The sequence below is a fragment of the Heteronotia binoei genome, chromosome 21 (genome assembly GCF_032191835.1).
Source record: "Heteronotia binoei isolate CCM8104 ecotype False Entrance Well chromosome 21, APGP_CSIRO_Hbin_v1, whole genome shotgun sequence".
Lineage (NCBI taxonomy): Eukaryota > Metazoa > Chordata > Lepidosauria > Squamata > Gekkonidae > Heteronotia > Heteronotia binoei.
This window is the reverse complement of record NC_083243.1, coordinates 132,887,609-132,912,785: the sequence shown is the minus strand read 5'-3', so window position 1 is coordinate 132,912,785 and position 25,177 is coordinate 132,887,609. Positions and strand designations below refer to the sequence as shown.

The window sequence follows — 25,177 nt, the reverse complement described above, 5'->3', positions numbered from 1 at the left end:
ATAAGAGTTTTTCATCAAAAAAACCCATATCAGAAATGTTACGTTGGCTTATTTACAGAAACTATATGAAACAGCTGCAAGAAAATCTGAAAATAATCTAAATTGTGCACTGTTTTGACCTTAAAATTTAAGGTTTCAAACAACTGATATTTTAAATTTTATGAAGATATTTTGAACAAATGCAGAACTGTACATTTAAAAAAATCATAACCATCCAAAATAATCTCTTCCAAATGATCACATTTAACAAAATATTCGTCACCAGCAGAATTGTAACAATTAATCGTAGTACTAAGAAAATAATAAATCCCAGCTTTAAAACATAGTATCATAGAATCATAGTTGGAAGGGACCTCCAGGGTCATCTAGTCCAATCCCCTGCACAATGCAGGGAACTCAGAAATACCTACCCCAAATTCACAGGATCTTCATCACTGTCAGATGGCCATCTAGCCTCTGTTTAAAAACCTCCAAGGAAGGAGCGCCCACCACCTCCCGAGGAAGCCTGTTCCACTGAGGAATCGTTCTAACGGTCAGGAAGTTCATCCTAATGTTGAGCCGAAAACTCTTTTGATTTAATTTCAACCCACTGGTTCTGGTCTACCTTCTGGGGCCACAGAAAACAATTCTAGCCTTCCTCTATATGACAGCCCTTCAAGTACTTGAAGATGGCGCTTGATTCAAGGTCCTGATCAGCCGCCTCCTCTCCAGGCTAAACATCCCCAGCTCCTTCAACCTTTCCTCATAGGACTTGGTCTCCAGACCCCTCACCATCTTCGTTGCCCTCCTCTGGACCCGTTCCAGCTTGTCCATATCCTCCTTAAAATATGGTGCCCAAAACTAAACAAAATACTCCAGGTGAGGTCTTACCAGAGCAGAGTAAAGCGATACTATCACATCACGTGATCTGGATACTATACTTCTGTTGATACAGCCCAAAATTGCATTTGCCGTATTAGCCACAGCATCACACTGTTGACTCATGTTCAGCGTATGAGCCACTAAGACCCATAAATCCTTTTCGCACATACTACTGCTAAGACAAGTCTCTCCCATCCTATAACCATGCATTGGATTTTTCCTACCGAAATGCAGAACTTTACATTTATCCCTGTTAAAATTCATTTTATTGATTTTAGACCAGTTTTCCAGCCTGTCATGGTCATCCTGTATCCTGTTTCTGTCTTCTACTGTATTTGCAACCCCTCCCAATTTAGTATCATCAGCAAATTTAATAAGCATTCCCTCTATTCCTTCCTCCAAATCATTGATAAAGATGTTGAACAAAACATAGATCCTTGAGGCACTCCACTTGTCACTCCTCTCCAAGAAGATGAGGAACCATTCACAAGCACTCTTTGGGTGTGATCTGTCAACCAGTTACAGATCCACCTAATGGTAACAGGATCCAAACCACATTTTACCTTGTCAACAAGGATAGTATGTGGAACCTTATCAAAAGCCTTACTGAAATCAAGATAAAAAACATCTACAGCACTCCCCTGATCCAGCAAGGTAGTCACTTTCTCAAAAAAAGAGATCAGGTTAGTTTGACATGACTTGTTCTTGAGAAACCCATGGTGGCTCTTAGTAACCACATTCATTCTTTCTAAATGTTCCAGGACGGACTGTTCAATGATTTGTTCTAAAACTTTTCCAAGTATAGACGTCGATGACGACTCGATAGTTACCCGGATCATCTTTTTTCCCCTTCTTGAAGATGGGGACAACATTCGCCCGCCTCCAATCTTCCAGTATCTCTCCTGTTCTCCAAGAATTCTCAAAAATAATAACCAAAGGCTCAGAAATTATAGCTGCAAGCTCTTTTAGAACTCTTGGATGCAGTTCATCTCACCCTGAGGACTTAGTTTCATTTAAAGAAACTAGGTGTTTATGTACTACCACTGTGCTGATCCTAGGTTGGAACTTCATACCCTCCTTATATGTTCTGTTTTTGCCATGTTGAACATTGTTTCCCTCAGAAGAGAAGAGTGAGGAAAAGTAGGAATTGAGCAGTTCCACCCTCTTTTCATTACCCATTACAATTTCACTTTCCTGCCCTTGCAATGGGTCTGCCATGTCTTTGCTCTTTTTCTTACTCTGAACATCACAAAAGAACCCTTTTTTGTTGTTTTTAGCATCTTTGGCCAGCCTCAGCTCATACTGAGCTTTAGCTTTCCTAACTTTTTCTTTACAAGCACTGGTGATGTGTCTATATTCATCCTTGGTTATAAGGCCCTCCTTCCAATTCCTAAAGGAGTCTTTTTAATTTCTCAAGTCTTTAGAGAGCTGTTTATGCAGCCACTTAGGCTTCTTCCATTTTTTTCATCTGATAGGAATCGTCTGTGATTTCACTTTCAGTATTTCGCTTTTAAAAATTCCCACCCCTCTTGAAACCCCTTCTTCCTAAGTATTTCTGACCATGGGATTTTACCCAGCATAGTTCTAGATTTATCGAAGTTTGCCTTTCTGAAGTCCAACCTATAAGTCTGACTATGTATAGCTTTTACCTTCCCTAAGACTGTAAATTCCAAAATCACATGGTCACTGCTGTCCAGGGTGCCCACTATTTCTACTTCTTCAATCAATTCTTCCTTATTGGTGAGAATCAAATCCAAGATAGCAGATCCCCTTGTTTCCTTCTTCAGTTTTGGAAAAGGAAGTTGTCAGGAAGACAAGTAAGGAATCTATTTGACTTTTCATTTTTAGCTGAGTTGGACTTCCAACAGATGTCCGAGTAATTGAAATCTCCCATGATCACTGTATCGCTTCTCTTGGAGAACTTTGCAGTCTGTTTTAGGAGTATCTCATCCAAGTCTTCTGCCTGGCTTGGTAGTCTATAGCAGACCCCCACAATAATATCACTGTTTTTTCTTACTCCTTTTATTTTTACCCAGAGATGCTCAACTGAGCTGCCATACTCAAATTCACATATTTCCTCACAAGTATATGCCTCCTTCACATATACTGCTATGCTTCCGCCCTTTCTCATTTGCCTGTCCCTTTTAAACAAGTTGTACCCCTGAATCCTAATATTCCTGTTGGGAGTGACATCCCACCAAGTTTCAGTAAGTCCTATTATGTCATAGTCTCCTTCCTGTATTAGGACTTTCAGTTCCTCCTGTTTGTTTCCCATACTCTGTGCATTAGTATAGAGACATCGGAATCCACGTTTTGTGCATCCCAAGGGTTTAGTTTTTGTACAAACCTGCAAGTTAACATTACCTAGCATATGCGTCACTCTCTGCAAATCTTTAATGTTCTTATCCCCAGTTTCTGGCATCATACGAGGCTTTGAATTATTGTCTCGCTCCCGCATACAATTTAGTTTAAAGCCTTCCTTATTAGCTTAGCAAGGCTACCAAACACCCTTTTCCCTACTGCCGTAAGGTGCAAACCATTTCTCGATAGAAGACCACCATCTCGAAAGCGTAAGCCATGGTCCCGAAATCCAAATCTTTCCTGACGACACCATCGAAGTAGCCAGTCGTTTGTTTGAAGTATTCTTCTTTGTCATCCTAAGCCACCACCTTCAACAGGAAGAACTGACGAGAACACAATCTATGAGTCCAGCTCCTTCACCTTCTGACCCAGAGCCACATAGTCTTTTCTAATACGTTCAGGGCTATGATGGGCAGTATCATTCGTTCCCACATGGATCAGCAAAACCGGATAGTAATCCGTGGTCTTGATAAGTCTTCCAATCCTTTCTGTCACATGCTGGATGCATGCACCCGGCACCCGGCAGACAGCAGACCTCTCGGGATGACAAGTCCAGTCAGCACACTTTGGGCTCCACCCCTCTGAGCAAAGAGTCTCCAATCACCACCACCTTTCTCTTCCTATATTGGGGAGCAGAAGCTCCACGCTTCTTATCCACAGGTTCCTGAGAAACTTTCTTTAAGCTTCATGGAGGCTGGGGAAGTAGCCCTAGTTCCAATGGTTCAGAATGAGTTACTGTGGGGAGATCCTGGAACCTATTGCAGAGCAGCAGAGGCTCAGAACATCTCCTGATTTTCTTTCTCCTTCAGGTTACATTTTTCCAGGAACCCTCCTCCTGTGTTGGGTTCTCTTCTAATTGCTGAGATACCACTTCCTCTCCCTCCTCTTGTCCTTTCAAGAGCGCCTCATGCGTTCTGTCAAGAAAATTGTCACCTTCCTTTATACACTGCAGCGTGGACAATCATGCCTCCAGTCCCTGTATCTTCTCCTCCAGCAGGGTCACTAACTTACACTTGCTGCAAGTGTAATTGCTGCTACTCTCAGGTAGAAATACAAACATCCCACAGTCATTACACGTCACTGCCTCTGCTCCCTCACCTGCAATCCATTTCAAAATTTTCTGTATCTTGACCTATTTAAATCCAACTACCAGCTGCCACTTGAAACTACTTGTAAGTACCCACCTTTCTACAGAACCCCCAGGCAAGGGCCCCAGGCCAAGAGCCCTTTGGCTTGCGCCTCTGGCAAGGAGGAGCCTTGCAAATTAAAGGCTCAAACCCCCACTCACCTCTGACTCAACAGCTAGACCAACAGCAGAGGGTGGGGCCAGCGATTACCCCCAGGCAAACAAGCTCTCTTCACTCAGCAGCAGCAACGCAAAAGCAATCAGAAACCCCTCTCCAGCAGGCACCAAGCACTCACACAGTTCCCTCCCACAGCAACCCTAGGTAATACTCCCCAGCAGTTTTAGAAAAGCAAATCAAGTCTCATTCACCTTACCAGCAACTCGGTTCTAGCTCTAGAAAGCACCTTCCTCTACTGCAGCTGAGGCACTTCTGCCTCCAGCAAGGAGGAGCCTTGCAAATAAGAGGCTCAAGCCCCAATCCAGCTCCGACTCAACAGCCAGAGCAACAGCAGAGGGTGGGGCCAGCAATTACCCCAGGCAAACAAGCTCTCTTCACTCAGCAGCAGCTACACATAAGAGACACAAAAGCAATCAGAAACCCCTCTCCAGTGTTAGCATATGAAAATGCTCAGTAAGGCATGAGGCAAGTGAAGCATGCTGATCTGACAGCTAATGTCAAAAAAGATGACATCAGTGTTCCAGCAAGGCTCAGCCAAGTAAGAACTGGTTCTAACCAGGATAAGGTGATGAATGCAGAATGACTCAGCACTGAAAGCTCATTGGTACAGAGGCTAAGTGTATATGTATATAAGTAATGCTATGCTGTACAGAAATACCCTTCTACTCTATATGATCGGTTGGCGGAGCACTTTGCTGAGAGTTTGTATATTTGTAAATAAACCTGTATATAGTTAAGTACACAGCGTGTTGTTATACTGTGTCTTACTATATCAACTCACCTACGTGGACTGGTGGTGGTAAGACTAGGCGGTCATAATCTGCTCAAACGACAGCCACCAAGCACTCACACAGTTCCCTCCCACAGCAACCCTAGGTAATGCTCCCTAGAAGTTTTAGAAAAGCAAATCAAGTCTCACTCACTGTACCAGCAGCTCTGTTCTAGCTCTAGAAAGCACCTTCCTCTGCTGCCTATCCCTACACTTTAATAGATCTAAATTTAACAGATTTAAAACAATACATGTTTCAGGTGCTGAAATCGTAATACTATTTCTAATCTTAGCAATTCAAGGTCAGATGCTCCTAAAACATTTTCATAATCTGACAAATTCACAAAACAACTTAAATTCATAAAAATGAAACTTAGTTTTACAAATACATCTCAGAACATACACTGGTTTCATTAGATAATACAGTTCATTTTCTTACAGACAATGAAAGTTGTTGTCATGTTCCTGAATCTTCACTTGAAACAAGGTATTTTAATAATCTAATCTACAAGAAAGTCAAGAAAATACAATTTTGCCAAATTCATCCTATTGCTCATTTTGTTCTTCCATTCAATACAATTCACTGAGAGTAAAATTGGCCCCAGCATGTATAAACACACACGCACAAAAAGGTATACCAGGGGTGGCCAGTGGTAGCTCTCCTGATGTTTTTTGCCTACAACTCCCATCAACCCCAGTCATTGGCCATGCTGGCTGGGGCTGATGGGAGTTGTAGGCAAAAAACATCTGGAGAGCTACCGTTGGCCACCCCTGGATACACTACAGTTTATTTAAAACAAAAATTAAAACAGGGGTAGAAACACTGCAGGGTAATTCACCTCATTAAGGTTGAGGAATACACAAAGTATACTGAAAACAACATTCATTATTTGGACCCCATTTTGAAGTCAGTTTGATCCTTCTTTTGAATAAAAATATGCTCCAAAAATTTTTGTCTAATACATTTCAGTCTAGCTGAATTTTATCAACTTCAAACTGCAGAACAGGGGTGTGCATTCGGTTCGGCTGAACCGAAGAAACCTCCAAATGACCCCTGATTCAGAAGTATATGGTGCTGTATACTTCCAAACCCAATCTGCAGCCATAATATAGGAGCCGTATACGGCTCTCCATATACTTCCAAATCAATATTTGGAAGTATACGAAAGTCTATAAAAAAGGCGGGAAAGGAGCTTCTGCAGCTTCAGGGGAGCTGCTTGCCTCCTTTCCCGCCTTTGGAAGCCTTTTCCCGCATCTCCCATAGCCTCCCTGGGATCAGGGAGGGAGGGGGAGGGGGAGAGGAGCCCCAGCAGCCAATCCAAAGCATGCATTTGCAAAATAATAATAATAATAATAATAATAATAATAATAATAATAATAATAATAATAATACTTTTTATTTGTATCCCGCCCTCCCCGCAAGAGCAGGCTCATTGCAAATGCATGCTCTGCAGGGCTGTTGTGTAGCTGATGGCTGAGCTAATCCCCCAGCCATCAGCAACATTGTTGTTCTTTTGTTTACTTGGGTATCCAAGTACACAGTGTTTTCTAGCCAATCACAGAGCAGTGGTATTTTTTGAAACTGCTCTGTGTAGGGCCAGAGAACCTTTTTAAAGAGTCTGCCTGGTTGGACTCCATTCCATTGCTGCTGTGTTGGTGTTGGTGTGAGAGAGAGATTGTGCTGCGCTGGCCCTTGACCTCAGCTGCTACTGCTCTCTCAGCCTTGCCTGACCTGCCTGGAGAAGAGAAGACATCTAGGGTAAGACAGTCTTGGGATCTTGTTTTTATTTTAGTAAGTAAAAGGACATTTTAAGACTCAGAGTCCCTTTACTTATCCAGATTTAGGTGGGTGGGTACTGGCTAGCTTATTTGGTTAGAGGGTTCTGCTTGGGGTGGGGGCCTGCGGTGGGGGGGGTGCCAGTTAGCTTATATCTTACTTTAGTGAGAGGACTTTTTATAGTGCAGTGTCCTTTTACTTTTCCTGATTTCAGTGGCTTGGATTTCTTGGGGTTAGGGTGAAAGTTTTTGGGGAGGGGAGGGGTTGGTAAAGTTCCTGTATTGTTAAAAGTCAAGTTTTTTTCTGTTTTAAAAGGATTCTGTGTTTGATTTGTTGCTGCTGTGTTGTGCTGCTGTTGTTCCTTTTCTCTTCTGGTTCTGGTTCTTGGTGAGGGGGGGGCTGTTTAGACTAATTTTAATTGTTAACAAGGTCACTTTTTTAACAGTTGAGTTTGTTCACCTTTTCTCAGTGATTTGGATCTGTTGCTGTTGTCCCTTTTCTTGGTTCTGGTTTTTTTTTTTGGGGGGGGGGTTTGACTGATTTGGCCTGAGGTTTTTTATTATTGAAAAGGTCACTTTTTTAATAGTTGATTTTCTTGGCCTTTTCTCAGTGATCTGTTTGGATCTGTTGCTATTGGTTTTGCATCATATCCTGTTGTCCCTTTACCTGGTTATGATTTTGGGGGAAAGGGGGGTTAAAAGTTAAGTTTCTTTCTGTCATGTTTTGAGGTTTTTTTAATTACCTTTGGTTGGTGTGGGGATTGGTGTGTGGGCTGTGTGGGGTGGGTCACTTTCATGTTTTTATAGTTATTTTGGAGTCTGAGGGTTCTTTCGGTTTGGCTAGGGCCACTAAATAGGCTACCCCACTAATAACGGTGTTTTTAGGGATTGTGTTTTTAAAAAAATTTTTTAAAAATAATCCAGTTTAGGGCTTTATCTTTTTTCAAAATTCAACTAGGCCAGATATGGGTGATTTTAAAAGATTTTAGGTTTCTCCTAAAAGGCAGCGTGACTACTAGGCCACATCAGGCACCCTTTTAAAGAGACTAGGGTTGCAGTGCATCTTGCTTTCAGCCACTGAAAGCCAATGCATCCTTAGATTTCCATAGGGTAAGCCACAGCTTCTCTCTAGTTACAGAGGACACCTGATTTCTAGTTTGCAAGGAAATCCGGTTTGTCCCAGGATCTAGTTAGGAGAAGTTTAACTAGGAGGATATAACAAGGATTGCCTTCATCTCAAGGTAGCCTTTTAAAAACTGTAGCCAGGTAGAGGCAGCATCTCCTAAACTTTACCAGACTACTACTACCCCAACCCAAAGAAGGACAGGTTAGGGACCAAACAAACAAACAAACAAGTTTTGGTGGGAGGGTTTTTAAAAAGAAGTCAGGGCACCTGTTGGTTCAGGGTACAGTGTAGAGAATTAGGTTTGTAAAAAACCCCACTCTCAGTTCAAGTTGTGTGAGACTGGCCAAGGGTGACATGAGTGACAGGCAACAGAAGAGAAGCCCTGGGGGCAAGGCCAAGGAGAAGACTAGAGGGGTGGAGGGGAGGGGGAGGACCCAGTTTCCCCCTCCCACTCCACAGCCAGTGATGATGACAGGCAGCCAGCAGCCATACCAATGCTGAGGTCCCTCTAATGGGACAGTGATAGCTGGTGTGTTGCTGCTGAGCTGAGAGAGAAGGAATGGTTCCCTTCCTCTCACACAATCTGAGGCCCTCCCAGTGATCTTCCTCATTTGGAGTGCAACTCTGGCTCGCCTCCTCGTGGTGCACCCTGGGTAACGCAAAAGAACCTTGACCAGCCAACCATCTATCACTCAAGGTAAGTCTAAATGCTTCTTGCTTTGTGTCAGATACAGCATGATGTGGAGCTAGGTGTGATCCATCGCTTCTCTTGTTTGAGAGTTGTATTGTTCGGGGCAGTGCTGGAGAGCTGGCATCTGTAGATTGCGTGTTCTGTGGCAGTGAAGCTGGTATCTGGGTGAGAGACCCAGAACCAGCATGCTTGTTGTGCTTGGCCAGCTCTCCCTATGTTGTTTGGGGCAGGGATGGAGAGCTGGCATCTGGGTTTATTTGTGGCAGTGACATTGGCAACTGGGTTTATATTGGTTCCAGGCTAGCAGGGTTCATAGAGTAGATAAATGGATGTAATGCATTTGGGTCCTATAGAGATTCTCTGGTGTGAAGTTAGGTTTGGCTTTGGGTGCCCCAGGAACTGGACCCCCGGTCCAATTTTTTTTTGGCCTTGTGGGTTTTGTGTGGGACAGTGCCCTGAAGTTGCACAGCAGTTTGGGGGGCTCTTCTCAAACCCCTCTGTTCCTCAGAGCCACTTTTCCCACGACAATTACAGTGAGGGATGTGGCTCTAATTGTTTTTTTTCTCACCATTGGAAACAGTGTTCCTTTTGGGGTGCCCACAGATGGATGCAGTCTTTTTGGGCCAGGGAGGTTGAATGCAGGGGAGTCCCCTGAAGCTGCCCTGCAATTTTGGGGCCTCTCCCTCAAACCCCCCTCTGGCCAGAGCCACTTTTCCCACAGCAGTTATAGTGGAGGAAATGGCTAATTGGGCTTTCCCCAGCATTGGTGGCAATGGGCCTTTTGGGAAGCCCAAAGACAGGGACCCCCTGGCCCAATCTTTTTGGGACTTGGGGGTTTTGTAGGGGAGAGTCCCCTGTGGTTTCCCCTGGAGTTTTGGAGGCTCTCCCTCAAACCCCCTGCCCCCCATAGCCTCTAATTATGTCCTATGTTGCCATTGATTTCAATGGCCTATAGGGTATAATGGTGGGATAGGGGCACCCTCTTTGGGTGCCCCTGGAATGGGACCCCGTGGCTCAAACTTTTTGGGACTTGGGGAGTTTGTAGGGGAGAGTTGCCTGCAGGTCCTCTGCATATTTGGGGGCTCCCCCTCAAACCCCCTCCCTTCCAGGCGGCTTCCAATATACCCTATTTTGCCATTGATTTCAATGGCCATACGGTATAATGGAGCCTTATATTCAGAAATAGCTGTGCATCTACCATATATATGGCTATTCCGAGTACCAGTATTCAGAAATATACGGTATTATGAATTTTTTGGACCCTGTATATGTCCAAATCCGATTTTTTCCCAAAAAAATTTTTTTGCATATCCCTACTGCAGAACTGTTTGATGCTTTACTCTTAGCTAAACATATTAATAGGCATTGTACTGATTTGACCTTTAAGGTACACGCTAAGTTCCATGAATTTTGGAGAATCAAGAGTACAATCCAATTACTTGGAACACAGAAGTTTTAAATATAGTGGCAATATTCACAGTTGCCAATGTCCCAAATTACCCATATATTGCTAGAGACTTAAAGACTGCATGCTCAATTTATCCAGTGATGGTGATATTATAACTGCTATCTTGGTAGCAACTTATGAAATCATGAACACTGACTGATTTGTATCTGAAGAAGTGTGCATGCACACGAAAGCATATACGGTACCTTGAATAAAACTTCGTTGGTCTTAAGGACTCAACTGCCACTGGATTCAATTTTTTGCCTATAACCAGTGAGTGATTCATTGTCACATTGTACCTACAGAAATGGGATCATTGTCACATTGTACCTGCAGTCAGGCAGGGATACAGATAGCTTCATGTCATTACAGTGTTTCCCTGTCTCTAAGCAGTTTGTTCAGTTTTGTGGCATCATGCAGAAAACATGGTTGGACTCATCCAATATACTTTTACATATATAGTTATTGGATCTATGTTAAAAAACACACTTGAAGTGGTATTAGAAGATACTGAGAAAACTCACATGTAATTTATACAAGAACTTCTACAAACAGATATAACAAAAAGAGTCTAATTTTAGTATTTATTCACATACTGTTTTTAATTCCATTATTGCAGTTTAACAATACAATTTTACAGATTTTTTTCATGTCTCTTGCTCAATTTATCCAGTGATGCCACAGTCTAGTAGTGATAGTGACATTATAATTGCTTCCATGGTAGCAAATTATAAAGTCACAAACACTGATTGATTCATTTCATGCTGCCACAATCAAAAGGAAGGTAAGTCATTTTCTTTAATTAAGATAAAGAATTATTTTAAGTTTGGAGATATTCTTTTGTTTCATATGATTTTTAAAAAGCAACTAGATTCTTTAGCATTTTTAGAATGCTGGAAAAAAATAAAATGTCAAGGTTATTCAAGAGGCAAAACGAATTAGTTTTACTTGTATTTAATAAGCTAATTGCTAACATGTTACTATCAGTTACTATATCTGATCCTGTTTATATAATATTTATTGACTGTATATTATTTTAAGTTATTTATTTTTGCCTTCCAATAGGTTTAAGTTATACTTACCAATAATACCAGCTTTTGATATTTCCTTTTCAATTCTGTCAGGCTATCTGATGGCTCTGCATTCAGAATGCTATACCAGTCCTCTTTAGGTAATTCTCCAAAAGCCATTGCATGACTAGGTAATCATTTATAGTGTCTGTTTGAATTATAAAGACAACAAAATTATAAATAACATCTTTTAAAGAATTAAAGAGATATTATGGTGAAACACAGTGATGAAAAATAGGACTCTTGAGGCCCAGAACTCCACAGTGATGACCCAAATTCCCCCCTTCCTAAAGTTGCAGAATAGTTTCTGAAATTCATTCATCTGTTTTCTCCCTGTATATATCCCAATACTCATGGCAAGCAGCAACATGGCAAGTGCCAAACTGTATAGCTTTTATTTATTTAATTTATATCCTGCCCTCCCTATGAGTGGGCTCAAGGCGACTCACAAGCCAAACTGGCATCTTAAAAACGCAGTATCAAGCATTAAGACAATAAAACATTAAAACAATAACATAGGCGCTATATCAAAATTTTTGCATTCATTGAAATCATAACATCTCAGCTCAAAACATTTTTAATTTTTTAAAATTTTATTTATGTTATTTATAGTCTGCCTTTCTGACTGGGATTCAAGGTGGATTACATAGAAAAAGTCAAGCACAGTCAACGCGATGGAACAGCCAAAAGATAATGCAATAGACATATGGTTTGTAGACAACTGGAAAACCAACCACTTGCAGAGTACTTGCATTACCATCAGTGAATATATGAGAGTAAATATGGTAAATTGTATCAAAAGCATACAGTAATAAGGATAATGCTTCCTCATCAATTGGAAAAAATACTGTAGAGACTGAATCATCAAACTTGGAATTCATATTCTCTTAAGGTGTATGAAATTTATTTTAGAAAACAATGTAATTATATAACAATTGTATATAACAAAGATAATTATATATTACAGAGTGTATAAAACAGAAAATATTTCTCCCTACATCCCCTTCATTATAATTTTAAGACACTATCTATAAAATACAATGGTTCTTACTGTTGCTGGGTGTACTTTTATATTTAACATTTCAAATTTCATAACCAATCTATTTTGTAACTACATTATTAGTTTAATCATCATCAGTAATAAAAGCCCAACCGTGGTAGCAAATCTGAGAATTTTCATTGGTTGGATGTGGCCTACACAGGATTGGCTTGAACTGTCTCTGGTGTGCCATTGGCTGATTCTGCTCTCCTCTGCCCACTGCCAGCCCCATCAGGCAAGAACCCCACCAGAAGGCCACTGACCTTTTAGGAAGACAGTTCTCTGCTGACAGGTTCTCCTGGGGCATACTGATCACTACTGCCTCTCAGGGAAGTCCAGGACAGTCCATTTCCCCCCCCCCCAAAAAAAAACAATGCTGCCATGAAGCAAAAAGTGAAGCAAACAGTAAACTGTGAGAGATGTGTTCATGAGACAAAACAGTAGTAGTTACTTCTCTTCAACTGACACAAAAGAAATGTTCATTCACAGCAGGAAGGGGCTAACAGGCTGCCCCCTTTCCAGAGATCAGTTCCCTTTGCGGGGGGGGGGGGGAGTGAATGCCTTCACTTGGGTGGTTGGAAAGATAGCAAGGCTGGGGGGGGGGGCACTCACCCAGAGGACTTTAATGATATCTTTCCAGATTGGTGGGAAATTCCTAAAGTAACACTACAGGCCTCTGAGGGAGAGGCCTTTCCTCCTGGGGAACCACTGTTGCCAATCACTCAGAATTACAACTGCTCTCCAGATGGTAGAGATCAGCTTCCCTTGAGGTAGGGGGAGCGTGAATGCCTTCACTTGGGAAGACAGCAAGGCTGGGGGGGGGCACTCACCCAGAGGCCTTTAGTGATACCTTTCCAGGTAGGTCAGAAATTCCTAAGGTATCACTACAGACCTCTGAGGGAGAGACCTTTCCTCTTGGGGAATCACAGTTGCCAATCTCCAGGTGAGGGTTGTGGAAGCTGTCTGGGTGATTTTGGATGAGTCACAGACTTCCAGCCTAACATGCCTCATGGGGTTGCTGCTCAGATCAAAGGAGGGAGAGCAGCAACCCCCCCCCCCACACACACACTGTAAAGAAAGATTGTCCTTTTCCTATGTAGAGGCTGTAGGGTGGGGGAAGGCGATGGAAATCTGAAGTCAGTGGGGCAGATAAATGGAAGGATATAGGGCTGCCAACTCCAGGTTAGGAAATTCCAGAAGATTTAAGAGGTGGAGCCTAGAAAGGGTGGGGTTTGAGGAGGGATAGGACCTCAGACAGGTACAATGCCATTTCCTCCTGGGGAACCACTGGGAGATCACTCAGATTTACAATTGCTCTCTAGATGGCAGAGATCAGCTCCCCTTGAAGTGGGGGCGGAGAGTCAGTGCCTTCATTTGGGTGGGTGGGAAGACAGCAAGGGTGGCGGGCACTTGCCCAGAGCCTCCTTCTAGAGTCCATTGGATTTTTCTTCACAACGGCCCTTACTCCTAGTTGCTACATATTCAATGTCACATATTTTGCCATTTCTACATACTCACTATGTTCCAGTAGGTCCCAGCCAGGACTCCAGTGGGAAAGTCTCTGTGACACTCCCTGCAAGCTGCCTGACAGCTCTCAGAGCCTCGATGATGCCTGGCAGCCTGAACCCTGGTGGGCTTACCTGGGAGTTGGGGCAAACACATCAGGGTCCACCAGGCTTGGTGGCAGCCAAGAAGGAGCCCAGCTGACTGTGGAGCTACCCAGCTGAGCTGAAGATGGCTCTAAGAAGGGATGGGCCTTGCCAAGTGCCTGAGGAACACATCCAGATGCCAGCGGGAAAGGAAGCCGGTTTGACCTGCTGCTCAGGCTGTGGCCCAGCCTCACAGCTTTTGCCACTCGACCTAAGACAGCTGAACCCGGAGGGTGGTGAGGGTAGGAAGATGAAGGAGAGCAGGAGGGGAAGGAGACAAGGATACCTGAGAATTGGGCATCTCCGTTTATAAAGGGGGGCAGGGCTGGAGCCTGGGAGGAGAATGGGCAGACAGGAAGGGGATAGAAGGAGAAGCCTGAAAGGGGGTCAAGGAAGAAGTGCACTGGTGGACTGGGCAACCCAGAGAGATGAGAGCCAGTCTCAGCAAGGGAGCAGGAGCCACTAGAGTGCTGTTAACCTGGCTCCCTTCCAGTTCTGAGACCCCAGACAAACAGTTAGGCTCTGAGGCGGCAGGGTAACGGCCAAGGGGGAGGGGGGTGGCGCAGGATGCAACACGCTATAACTTTTAATATATCAAAGTACAAAAAGTCTATTATATATTTCATAAGAAAATAAATGTTTCTGTTTAAAATCCACTTATACATTTATATTCAAAACTTGTTCTCATTTTGCTTCTGCATTGCAATACATTTATATTCAATTTTAACTGCTTCTCATTCTGAATTTGTCTCCCGCTTGCACAATACACACTTCAGATCTCCTCAGATTTTATAATTTATCTGTTTCTCAAATAGGTTGTTAATTTTGCCATTACTTCATAGTTGGCAAGTTTATTTTCTCATTCTTTTAAGCTTGGACAGATGTCTAATTTTCATTTTGCTGCATAGATAATTCTAGCCACAGTCACCATGCATTTTAATATCTCTTCTAAAATTCTGGGTAATTTATCAGGCAGAATAATAGCATATTATTAGTTTCCATAAGAAATTTTAATTTGAACATGTTCTACATTTTTCCATGTATTTCCTTCCAATATCTTTTTGCTTTTTTTTACAAGTCCACCACATAAGGTAAAAGATACATGGTATGTCTTGACATTTCCAGCATTTTCCTTTGCAGTTTTTGTCTACTTTCTCAATATCCTTTGGGGTTTTATACCATCTACAAACATTTTATAGCAGTTTCTCTTAATACCTGACTGTGTGTAAATTTAATTTGTTTTCCCTATAACCATTCCCATTGATGCATAGGTATCTGCTCTCTAAAATTCTGCATTCATTTAATCATACATTTTTCTAACTGAAGCAATAACATATATATATCAATTGTAGTAAATGCTGTTTTTGTTTTATAATCAGGTGTTCAAACTCAGTCACCTCTCCTAGAGCTCCACCTTCCTGGCTGATAATTAACTTTAGTTTTGAAACTGATTGATAACCTAGCAACCATTGTATATTGATTTCTTCATCTCTAATATCTTAGTTGCCGGGTCTTGATTTTTCCCTAAGCATTGACCATATTACCATATGTTTAAAAACCAAGTTTATTTCTCATGTTCTTATCATGATCAGCTTCTATTGGGGATATAAGTGGAAAATTTGGAGGGCTCAATAAATTCCACCGTGTAAACCATACTTTCAAAAGTTCATCAATGCTTTCTTTATACATTAATGTTATATATGCCTCTTGGTGATACCTCATTCATAACTTTTCGTCAGGGTGGAATTCTAGCAGGAGCTCCTTCGCATATTAGGCCACACCTCCTGATTTAGCCAATCCTCTAAGAGCTTACAAAGGCTCTCTTTGTAAGTTCTTAGAGGATTGGCTACATCAGGAGGATGTGGCCTAATATGCAAAGGAGCTCCTGCTAGGACTCCACCCCTGCTTTGTAATAGTTTGTCTCATTCATAACTTTCTATAATACTATAATTCTATAAAACTTCTTCAGAATGTTGGTAATATGTTGCTGTCAGCCCATCCAGGCCTGGTGCTTGTCTTTTTTATATCTTTATTGTCTTGAATTAATGTCAATATTCTTGAATTGTTATTATCTGGTTTAATTTTTTTCTGTGTTCTGGTGTAACCTTTGTAGTCAGGATGTCTTTTAGAAATTCTTATTCCTTTTTCTGAGACAGACTTATTTTTGTATAATCCTGAAAAAACACTAATAGATTGTTCTTGTATTTCTTTTTCTGCATATTTAATCTGATCTCCTTTCTTTACACATCTTATTACTCTTTTTTCTTTCTGCTTCCTAAGACAGTACACCAAGTTATCGCCAGGCTTCTTCACATGTTCAAAATGCTTTTGTTTTAGAAATTTTAATTTTTTTCTGTACCTCTTCCATTTTTAACAAGTCTAATTTTTTTAATTGTTTGAACTCTTTTTTGTGTGTGCTCTTGCTCCAACCACTGGATTTTTCCCTACTAATATATTGGTTTGTTCTGATTTTTCTCCTTTCTTGCTGGCAGCTGACAGCCAGTGTACTTTAATCTGAAGAACTGGGTTTGATTCTTCACTCCTCCAGATGAAGCCAACTGGTTGACCTTGGGTCAGTCACAGTTCTTTCAGAACTCTCTTAGCCACACGTACCTCACAGGGTGTCTGTTGTGGGAAGAGGAAGGGAAGGCAAAAGTAAATTGCTCTCCTTTGGGTAGTGAAGAGGGGGGGTATAAAACCAACTCTTCTCCTCTTCCTTTTCCCTCTAATAAAAGCTTTGCTTGCTTCCCAAATTGTAGTTGACATCGCTTCTGTATTATTTATTTTAGAAAATTCTTCCAGATCTTTTTTACACTTGCTTACTACTTCTTATTGTAGTAAAAGATTGTCATTCAATCTCCATCTTCCTCTTAATTTTCTGTTCTACTGCCAAGCTACTTCTATGGAATTATGATCTGCAAATATTTTTGGTTGAATTGACTAGATTGATTGTTAAGCTTTTTGATATCCAACACATACCTATTCTTGGAAATGTTTGATGTCTATCTGAAAAGAATGTAAAATCTCTATCCTTTGTCTGAGTTTTGTACTCAGCGAAAGCTATGAAGTACTGCAACCTCTGAGTGGTAAACACAGTCCCTCTCATTACTGTTTTAATTCATTGACTTAGATACAAAAAACTGTGCAACTAGTTCTACAAGACAGCAGTGGGCTTATGTTTCTTGACTGCATAGCAACCTGCTTTGTAAACTGAGGGGACTCTGAAAAGCTACTTGAATTATGACATGAAGGTCTACTGCTCAAAGAAAAAAGCTCAGTACTCAAGGTATTAGGGAATATATAAAACAGTTCTTTGGATCCCAGCCACTGAGCTTCCTTCCTTCCTTCCAGAAAACCTTGATGCACTAAACTATGTGAAGTAATAAGTCCTACTAAATTCAACAGTAGTTATTTCCTGATAAGTATGTTTTCAATTGCAGCCTTGGCAAACTTGCTACATATGCTGCTATGGAGCATTTTTCCAGTTTCACAAATAAGAACAAAAACCTGGAAAAGGACTGTCTTCCAATCTAATATACCCAGGGAACTAGATCTCTTGATGCCTCCTCTCAGTACAAGCACATAATGCAATCAATGTCAGGCAATGGCTAACACCTCATTACATTAATGAACAGCAGAAAAAGAGAAAGCCTTTGTAACGTGCTGACACAATAATGACAGCTTCTCATTAACCATACATCAGGGGAAAATCAGGGCCAAGGAGACAATGCTTCAAGGAACTAGACAACATAGGGAAGAAAAAACTGACTCTTACAGAAATGGAAGCATTTCACAGCACTCACAGAAGCTACTTGCTCAACCTAACACAAGCTCTCTGAACTGGTATAGAAATACAGGCTCATGAGATGCATCAGAGAATTGGGAGATGTTTCAGAAATGCTTGGGAAGTCATTAGTACTTCAAAATGCTTTGAAAATATATCTGAATCTTTTCAGAAAACTCAAATTCAAGGTAAGATTTCTGTATATTTTCAGGTATGCAGACCTTGTTAATGAGGCAAGATAAATAACTCTCAACCATCTACTAAGGATGGAGTAGAGCCAAAATGCTTAGACCAGAGATGTCAAACTCATTTGTTATGAGGACTGGATCTGACATAAATGTCACGTTGTAGGGCCAGGCCACATGTGCCATAAAATGTAACATGAGATACCAGAGATATAAACTTTATAAAGATTATTTCAGATGCCAAATGGCAATAGCAGGCTTGATTGGATAAGGTGTTATATAGTAGGCATGGAGATATCAGCACTAGTAATGAGTCTGGAAACCTAGGACCAATTTCGCACTAGAGCTTTAATCCTGGTTTAACTTTGTCCCCATACTGACTTTCTGCACTAAAACCATAGAATCATAAAGTCATAAAGTTGGTTTCTCTGATTCTAGTACAGAAAGTCAGTTTGGGGATAGAGTTAAACCAGGATTAAAGCTCTAGTGCGAAATCGCTACTGGTCTCAGTTTGGTACAGGAGGAGTCAGTCCAGAGGGATGCAAAGAATAAATGGAAGTCTGCAAGTGAGCAGTGACTCATGAAAGCACATAATCTACCACAAATTTTGTTAGTCTTAAAGGCCGAGGTCTCAGCAGTTGCCATTTCAGTCTTCTTTCATCTTCAGCAGGTTCAACAGTTAGTTCTTTACCTTTCCTCCTGCAACTTGGCTACATTGATCCATGCAATGCTCACTTCCAGTTTGGACTACTGTAACTTGCTGTACGGAGGCCTATCCTTGTACCTGATCTGGAAGCTGCAGCTAGTGCAAAATGCAGCAGTATGCCTCAGTGGTCGCACATCCAGCCAGTACCGTGCAGATTGCACTGGCTGCTGATTAGAGTTCCAGATCCATTTCATGGTGTTGGTTTTAAGGCTCTGAGTGGCCAGGGACCAACATACCTGTGGGACTGCCTCTCACCTTATTTATTTCTTATGTACCCCAAACGGCCTTACGATCAGCCAACCAACATCTACTGGTAATCCCTGGCCCAAAAGACATCCATCTAGCCTCAAGCGGGGCCAAAGCCTTTTCAGCCCTGGACCCAAACTCATGGAATTAGCTCACCATAGAGATCAGGGCCCTCTGGGATTTGCTCAAACTTGGCCTCAGCCTTTTTTTTTTCTTTTTAGTTTCTTTTTCAGGGGAAGGGTGTGTGTGGCTTGGGGCAGGGATGCTTGCATGTGGGTATATGGCATAAGAGGAGCCCTGTGGGATCAGACCAATAGTCCATCAAGTGCAGCATCCTGTCACACATAGTGACCAACCAGTTCCTTTGGAAGGCCAACAACATGGCATAGAGGCTAGTAGCCACTGATAGATTCATGGAGGATATCTATCTAATCCTCTTTTAAAACGATTTATTCCTGTGGCCATCACTACAGCAGCGAATTCCACATTTTAATAACTCTCTGTGTAAGGCAGCATTTCTTTTTGTCCATCCTGCACCTACTGCCCATCAGATTCATTAGATACCCTCAAGTTGTAGTATTTTGGAAGAGGGAAGAAAAGTTATCTTTGTCAACTCTCTCTATCCCATGCATAATTTTATAAACATCTATCATGCCTTTCTTGTCATCTCTTTTCTAAACTGAAAAGTCCCAGACTGTTCAGCCTTTCTTCTCAGGGAAGGAATGTACTCTAACCCTCTAATGATCTTGCCCTCTTTGTACTTTTTCCATTGTCCTTTTTGAGATACACTGAACTGTAAACAATATTCCAACTAAGGCCATACCATAGATCATAGAATCATAGAGTTGGAAGGGACCTCCATGGTCATCTAGTCCAACCCCCTGCACACTGCAGGAAACTCACAAATACCTGCCCCTAAATTCACAGCAGCTCAGAGTGTTAAAGCTGCAGTACTGCAGCACTAAGCTCTGCTCACGACCTGAGTTTGATCCACGGTGGAAGCTGGGTTTTCAGGTAGCCGCCTTGAGGTTGACTCAGCCTTCCATCCTTCCAAGGTTGGTAAAATGAGTACCCAGCTTGCTGGGGGAAAAGTGTAGATGACTGGGGAAGGCAATGGCAAACCACCCCGTAAAAAGTCTGCCGTGAAAACGTTGTGAAAGCAATGTCACCCCAGAGTCGGAAACGACTGATGCTTGCACAGGGGACCTTTCCTTTCAAATTCACAGGATCTTCATTGCTGTAAGATGGCCATCTAGCCTCTGTTTAAAAACCTCCAAGGAAGGAGAGCCCACCACCTCCTAAGGAAGCCTATTCCACTGAGGAATCGCTCTAACAGTCAGGAAGTTCTTCGTAATGTTGAGCCGGAAACTCTTTTGATTTAATTTCAACCCATTGCTTCTGGTCTACCTTCTGGGGCCACAGAAAACAATTCCACACCATCCTCTATATGACAGCCCTTCAAGTACTTGAAAATGGTGATCATATCACCTCTCAGCAACCTCCTCTCCAGGCTAAATATTCCCAGCTCCTTCAACCTTTCTTCATAAGACTTGGTCTCCAGACCCCTCACCATCTTCATCGCCCTCCTCTGGACCAAGCTTACTGTTGTGTAGTTCATTCCTACATGCTGGTATGTTTTACTTGGTACTATTAGGAAGACCCTACAAGGTGGTGATGGTTATTTGCTCTCCTTCCAATGATGTTTGCTATAATAGAGTGCAATCTGACTTCATTTCTTTTCAACAAGTTGAGAAGATTTGTAGAGTTTTGCAGAACAAACATGACATCAAGGTATTACTTCCCCATCCAATGCTCCCTCAACATCTGGTTGTAATTGGTGAAACTACTAAAGCTGAATGCAGCAAGACCTTTAATGATAATCATGGGCTCCAGAATCCATGGATAGTAGCTGGCAGGCAGGAACACCCATCAAAGAGCAGCAAGAAGGCTGAGATTCTTTTTCTTTAATATAGATTTGAATTGCCCTAACCTGTGGCACAAGTGGTAAGCTGCAGTACTTCAGTCCAAGCTCTGTTCATGACCTGAGTTTGATCCTGGCGGAAGCTGGGTTCAGGTAGCCAGCTCAAGGCTGACAGCCTTCCATCCTTCTGAGGTCAATAAAATGAGTACCCAGCTTGCTGGGAGTGAAGTGTAGATGGGGGAGGCAATGACAAACCGTCCCATAAAAGTCTGCCCTGAAAACATCCTGATGTGACATCACCCCATGGGTCAGTAATGACCCATTGCTTGCACAGGGAATGACCTTTACCTTTTTAAAAACCTGAATGGCCCAGGCTGGCCCAGTCTCATCAGATCTTAGAAGCTAAGCAGGGTCACAGAATCACAGAGTTGGAAAGGACCTCTGGGGTCATCTAGTCTAACCACCTGCACACTGCTGGAAACTCACAAATACCTCTCCCAATACATCCCCAGAGACACCTGCTCCACACTCAGAATATGGTAAAAAAAAAAAATACCAAAAAACAACCTCCAGGATCCCTGGCAAAATTGGACTGGAGGAAAATTGCTTCCTGACCTCAAAGTGGTAAACAGCATTCTCTGGGCAAGTAAGAAAGGGTCATGAGAACTAAGCACTGATGCAACCCATCCTGCCCCCCTTCTCATGATCTGCCTAAATTCACAGAATCAGCAATGCTGGCAGATGGCCATCTAGCTTCTGTTTAAAACCTCCAAAGAAGGAGAGCCCACAACCCCCTTTTCACTGTATTCATGCCTTTGAGATCCAATCTTTCTCAGTAGGAAAGCAATGTGAACTATTTAAATGGGAATAGCAACAATCCAGTAAAGTGGATTAGGATGAGAGTGTGTCCAGACCAAGTTCACGCAGCACATTTCCTTTGTAGACTGGGGATTTTTAACTTAGGTTTCCCATATAAGCAGGCTGATACTGACCACTATATATTGCTGTCTCTGTATTCTTGCACTGCCTTGTAGGAGTTGTAGGTATTTATCTGGGGAAGACTATAGTTTTGTAGACAAACACATAGCCCTTAGTCTGTGTCATGGTGCCTTTACATATTCTTGACCAGCATATGAAGCAATTTATGTACAAAAGCTTGCAATGCCTAGCTGCTTCATGTTTCCCCCTGGGTCTTAGGCTCAAAGCATTGACCACAAGATTTCTATAATAAATGTCAATAAATCAAAAGTAGGTTTGCAGCTTACTGATACACAATAGTCACAACTCGTATTGATTCATGCTTCTAATTAGAGGGTGGTGCAACATATCCACCACATTGGGTCTTCATTTTTAGGCTCTCCACAGAACAAACACTATTACCATACTGGAGAACTGTTTAACACAGAGGAGGCCAAACTGCAGCTTGGGAGCCACATGTGGCTCTTTCACACATATTGTGTGGCTCTGATACTCCATCAGCTGACTTGAAGAAAGCATTTGTCTCTTTACATCACTTCTCCAAACCAAGCCAGCCAGTGGCTTGGAGAATGCATTTAAAGTTAAAGTTGCTTTCTTTCCCCTTTCCTCTTCCCCATCTATTTTCCTTCCTTCCGGCTCTCAAACATCTAATGTTCATCTTTTGTGGCTCTCAAACATCTGACAGTTATTCTATGTGGCTCTTATGTTAAGCAAGTTTGGCCACCCCTGATTTAACATATTTTAAATCTAAGCACTCTTGGTTTAAAAGAAACAGGGAGGGGGGGATAAGAAAAACCCCCCTTATTTTCTAGATGAATAAATGGATACACTGCTAAGACAACTGACAATGTAACAATCATACAGAAGTATGTTCCACTTTGTACTGGGAAGAGCCACATCTCCGATGAAACACTCTGGAAGTCTATTTATTTATTTATATTTTTTATTTTTAATCACCCAGTCTCCAAATTCACAGGGCTCTGGGCGATGTACAACTGAAGTTAAAAACATCAATATAACAGTGTTGAATTTTTTAAAGTCTTTTTTATATTATTAAATAGTCTCCAATTCAGTTCTGAACCTACTCTGAATTGTATCGCTGTCACTTGAGCAAGGCAAGGAGGAGGCCGAAATGAAAAAGATGGGAGAGGAAGGTGTCATCCATGCTGGAAACCATCGCTATCCTCAACCAAAAGCCTGGTAGAACATATATGCCTTACAGGCCCTGAGGAATTGCATTAAGTCCTGCAAGGCTCTGATGGTACTTGGAAAAGAGTTTCACAGGTTGGAGTCAGACCTAGGGCCAAAAAAGCCCTGGCTCTGACCAGCCCAGCGCTAGGACCCTGGGCACCCCAGGCTGGCATCTGCCCTGCATCCCTACCTGGGCCTACCCTGCCACCACACCCCCACCCGTGGGGAGGGCAGGCATGGTGGCATGGCAGGAGAGGACTAGGCGGGCTCCAGGAGAGCCACACTTGTGCAGTGCACTTTTGGATGTACTCAGAGACTGCCCTTGGGGCAGTCTCAGAGAGCCCCTGAGAGTGCACTGCACAGGCATGGCTCACCCACAGTCCCCTTTCAGCCTTCTCAGGCAGACCCAAGAAGGGTGAGCAGGGGCTGCAGGCGAGCTGCAACTGCGCTCTTGGAGACACTCTGAGATTGCTCTCTTCTTAGCCCAGCTTCCCTTGCAAGGGTGAGAGCAGCCAGGCGAGCAGCCAGGCGGGGCGCATTCTCCTCCAACAATAGCTTCCCTTGCAAGGGAAGCCAGTCTTGAGGAGAGCGCACACTGATGTGCAGCTCTCAGCTTCCTGGGCCGGTGATCCAGGAAGCCAAGAGTGGGGGAATGGATGCCCAGCATTACCCCATGGGCAAGGTGGCACCCCAGGCGGCCACCTATCTCACTCCCACATGCTGACCCTGGTCTCTGGCCAAGGACTGTGGGATATTTTGGGGGCCAGGGATCACCATTAGATAGTTCTGAGTGGAGAATAATGCTCTCCCAGGGATGTACCAGAGGAGGAGGTCCCAAAGGTACATAGGTCCCAGATTACTCAAGGCGTTAAAGGTCAACACCAAAACCTTGAACCTGAATTGGTACGCTACTATTACTGAGTCCCTGAGGGTGAGGCACGAATTCAGGGGCATATTGGCCACTTACTTTGGGAAAATCTTGACAGGCTACTGATACAGAGGGGTCCAGATAATGACTACTGAGGAGTCCCAAACATAAAGAAGTGCGTGATCCATCCTGACAGTGACAGCTTTGCACTACAGTTCTCTTCCCAAAATGGGGGGGGGGGGGCGGGGATAAGAAGTACATGGCATAAGAACATAAAAAGCACTGCTGGATCAAACCAATGGTCCATCTAGTCCAGCATCCTGTCTCACATAGAGGCCAACCAGTTCCTCTATAACTGAAACTCGCTGAGGTACCATAATGCCCTCCCCCTATTTCACAAAAAAACACTAGTACAATATACGCATCCTCAAGAAGGAGCAGGGCCTCTCTTTAGCCGTTTCATTCAAACACCGGAATTTTGACATATCGGTAGATGACGGGCCAGACAGTAGAACACACCAGGAAACAGCCGCCAGTAGAATAAAATAAACCGGCTTCTTATCTAATCTTATCTTCGAAGCAACAACACTCACTGAACCACACAAAACCCTTATGAGACACTCACCATAAGACACTAGAGGAGAAGCCAGTCACTCTGATAAGCCACAATAGTACTCCGACGAGGAAATATGTGAGGCGCTCCAATAAACACGCCTCGTTGCCGGAAACGTTCCGATACTGAGCTCTGTTTCCTACCCGGCTGAATGGACTGAAACACAGGAAAAAGGCGGGTGGAGCCCAGCTAGTGAGAGACGCCGTCACCATGGCGACCCACTGGAGTCTAGAGAAAGCGCCGTAGCCGGAATCAACGTTTTCATTAATCTTCTCTTTATTATGAGTCAGTTCTTCGTTACTGGGAAACCGAGACGTCTTCCTGCCGCCGCTTTACATCCAAGAGTCTCAGCGTGGCTTTTTCTGGGAAGGCACGCCGCTTCTTTTTTTCTGCCCGTCTGAGCAATCTCTGTAGGCAGTCTTCCTCTGGCCCAGCCGCACTAAATCTTTGACATATTCATAGATTCAGGTGGGTAGCCGTGGTAGTCTGAAGCAACAGAATAAAGTTTGAGTCCAGTGGCATCTTTAAGATCAGCAAAGTTTAATTCTGGATATAAGCCTATACCCAGAATTAAACGTTATTAGTCTTAAAG

The 25,177-nt window shown here is 42.7% G+C and overlaps 1 protein-coding gene across 1 annotated transcript in view; it reads right to left on the bottom strand.

Annotated features, from left to right (window-relative positions):
* DNAJC24 (DnaJ heat shock protein family (Hsp40) member C24) overlaps nucleotides 1–24,730 on the bottom strand; it is a 103,349-nt gene extending 78,619 nt beyond the window's left edge. Inside the window, exons 1-2 of the mRNA XM_060262941.1 lie at nucleotides 24,598–24,730; nucleotides 11,418–11,553 (exon numbers count right to left, since the gene is read on the bottom strand). Coding sequence (XP_060118924.1) covers nucleotides 11,418–11,525 — 108 coding nt within the window. The 5' untranslated portion in view covers nucleotides 11,526–11,553; nucleotides 24,598–24,730. The remainder of the gene's footprint in view (nucleotides 1–11,417; nucleotides 11,554–24,597) is intronic.
* Between the last annotated feature and the right edge of the window lie 447 nt (nucleotides 24,731–25,177).